Below are 2,144 nucleotides of genomic sequence, written 5' to 3'. Positions count from 1 at the left end.
CATCCGCAGCACCTGCTCCGTCAGCATCCCTGCAGGAGAGAAGATTGCAACTCACAATTTATGTGTTTGAACAACAAAAAAAAGTCCTTTCCCTTCAGGAGGAGTACTACCGCCTTAAAATTGAACACCTAAAAAATAAACCATTTAGAGATTGTGTTCTGTGTCTTGCATTTAACAGTTGCAGGTGATGTGCAGTAAAACTGTGGTAGTTCTTAATACCATCACAAGTTCTCAAATGACATGGGGCTACAGCTTGCCTGAAATGTAAATTTGTGAAGTTTGCCCTGTAAGGCAGTCCACTCTGGGCTAGGGTTCCCCTGTGGAATGTGAATATCTTCTTCACCACCATCCTCATCGTTGTCTCCATCCTCATCCTCATCGCCATCCTCCAGAGGTTCTGCAATCTGTCTAACCTTGCAAATATTGTGTAATATTGCACAGGCTATGATGAGTTTGCTGACTTTTTCAGGCCTCAGCCGCACCTCTCCGTGGAGAACATGAAAGCGCCTCTTAAGCTGGCCTATGCCACGCTCCACCACCGCTCTTGTTGTCTTGTGGGCCCTACAATAGAATACAGACCTTTAATTATTTGATGGAAATATTGCACTACTTGGATGCTCTAACATATTGCTTGCATTTCATTTCCATGATTTTTGTATTGTTTGGCTTACCTGTTATAGTTTAGTTGGGGCCCTTGGCGTGGCTGGAGGTAAGGTGTAAGGAGCCATGGTTTGCATGGGTAGCCACTGTCCCCTAACAAGTGGCAATTAGCTGGCACATAGCGTCTCTCAAAAAGCTGTCTGATGCCACTCTCGGAGAGCATTCTCGCATCATGTGTGGAGCCTGGCCATTTAGCCACAATGTCCAAAATCTTCCAGGCCGCATTGAACACTATTTGCACATTGATGCTGTGGAAATTCTTCCTGTTAACAAAGACAGCCTCGTCCTCTGATGGCGCAATTATTCTCACATGTGTTCCATCAATTACACCCACAACGCCAGGGAATCCTGCAATGTCCATAAATGCCCTTTTATGTGTGTGTAAAGTGCGGGCATCCAGCGGGAATGAAAGAAATTGTGTCACAATATTAGGTTGTGACAAAGCTGTCAGTGTTTGGGTGATGACTCTGCTGACGGAGGATTGGGACAGACCCAAGTCATCACTGCTGCATTGTTGCATTTTCCCTGTTGCCAAATACCTCAGGGTTGTGATTACTTTCTTCTCCGGTGTAATAGCGTTGAGGCGTCGAGTTGGTGAAGTAATTGCATCTCTAAGGAGATCCACCACAAACATGATTCCTGCACGATCCAATCTGTAGCGTCTCAATAATTCCCTGTCATCCAGTGTTTGCAGGACATCTCTCCTGCCTCCTCTGTTGGCCATTTTGTGCAGCTGCTTAGGGTAACTCCTAAGCCACTAAAAGTCCTCTTCCCTGCTCTTAGCAGATCTCGCCTTAGGAGCCCTTTTAGCGCTAGGACTCTTGAGGAATAGCTTTTATATTAACTGGGATTTTCGTGTCACTTTTAGGGGAAATTCTAAGAAAACGTCATGCCTCTGAGAATTTTCTTAGAATTTGGCCGCTAGGAGCCACTTTTTGCACAAAAATTCTTTAGAGATACGGGCCCAGATCTTCAGTAGGACATTACTGGCAAGAAATGTCAAAAAGGCGTATCGAGGCCTTTCTCACTGGCTGCTCCACATGTCACCACTGAGGTTAGAGTCTAGATGAAAACCCAGATACTTGGTTGTTGTTACCACTGGTACTTCCTGTCCTCCTAGGATTAGTGGTGCAGGTTGTGGATGGTCTCTAGAAAAACATATCTGAATTTCCACAGACTTTTTCCCATTCAGGACCATGTTGTTGGATGTGGCCCACTCTTCCAGCTGCTGTATCTCCAAGCCCATGGAAGTGTCCTCTTGGATGCTGGTTAATGGTATGGCTCGGGACAGCCCTACATCGTCTGCATACCCAGTGTCCAGAGTGTCACTGAAGACAACTTTTCAGATGGACATGTGAAGGAGAAACAGATATGGTGAAACCACGCCACCTTGTGGCACACCAGAGGTAACCTCTGACAAAGGGCTAAATGTGCCAGTTGCCATCACCCTCTGCCCTCTTTCGGTGGTGTAGCTGTGGAGCCAG

General features: G+C 46.2%; 1 protein-coding gene across 1 annotated transcript; it reads right to left on the bottom strand.

Annotated features, from left to right (window-relative positions):
- Positions 1 to 221: 221 nt before the first annotated feature.
- On the bottom strand, positions 222 to 1,463 carry LOC123488917 (putative nuclease HARBI1). Its single transcript, XM_045219654.1, has 2 exons — positions 672 to 1,463; positions 222 to 561 (listed from the first exon to the last, which is right to left on the bottom strand). Exons 1-2 carry the CDS (start codon positions 1,382 to 1,384, stop codon positions 222 to 224), a joined length of 1,053 nt encoding a protein of 350 aa, XP_045075589.1. The 5' UTR covers positions 1,385 to 1,463.
- Between the last annotated feature and the right edge of the window lie 681 nt (positions 1,464 to 2,144).

This window comes from Coregonus clupeaformis, unplaced genomic scaffold, assembly GCF_020615455.1.
Source record: "Coregonus clupeaformis isolate EN_2021a unplaced genomic scaffold, ASM2061545v1 scaf2580, whole genome shotgun sequence".
In the NCBI taxonomy this organism is placed as follows: Eukaryota; Metazoa; Chordata; class Actinopteri; order Salmoniformes; family Salmonidae; genus Coregonus; species Coregonus clupeaformis.
The sequence above is the reverse complement of the archived record's forward strand: the minus strand, read 5'-3'. Positions and strand labels throughout refer to the sequence as shown.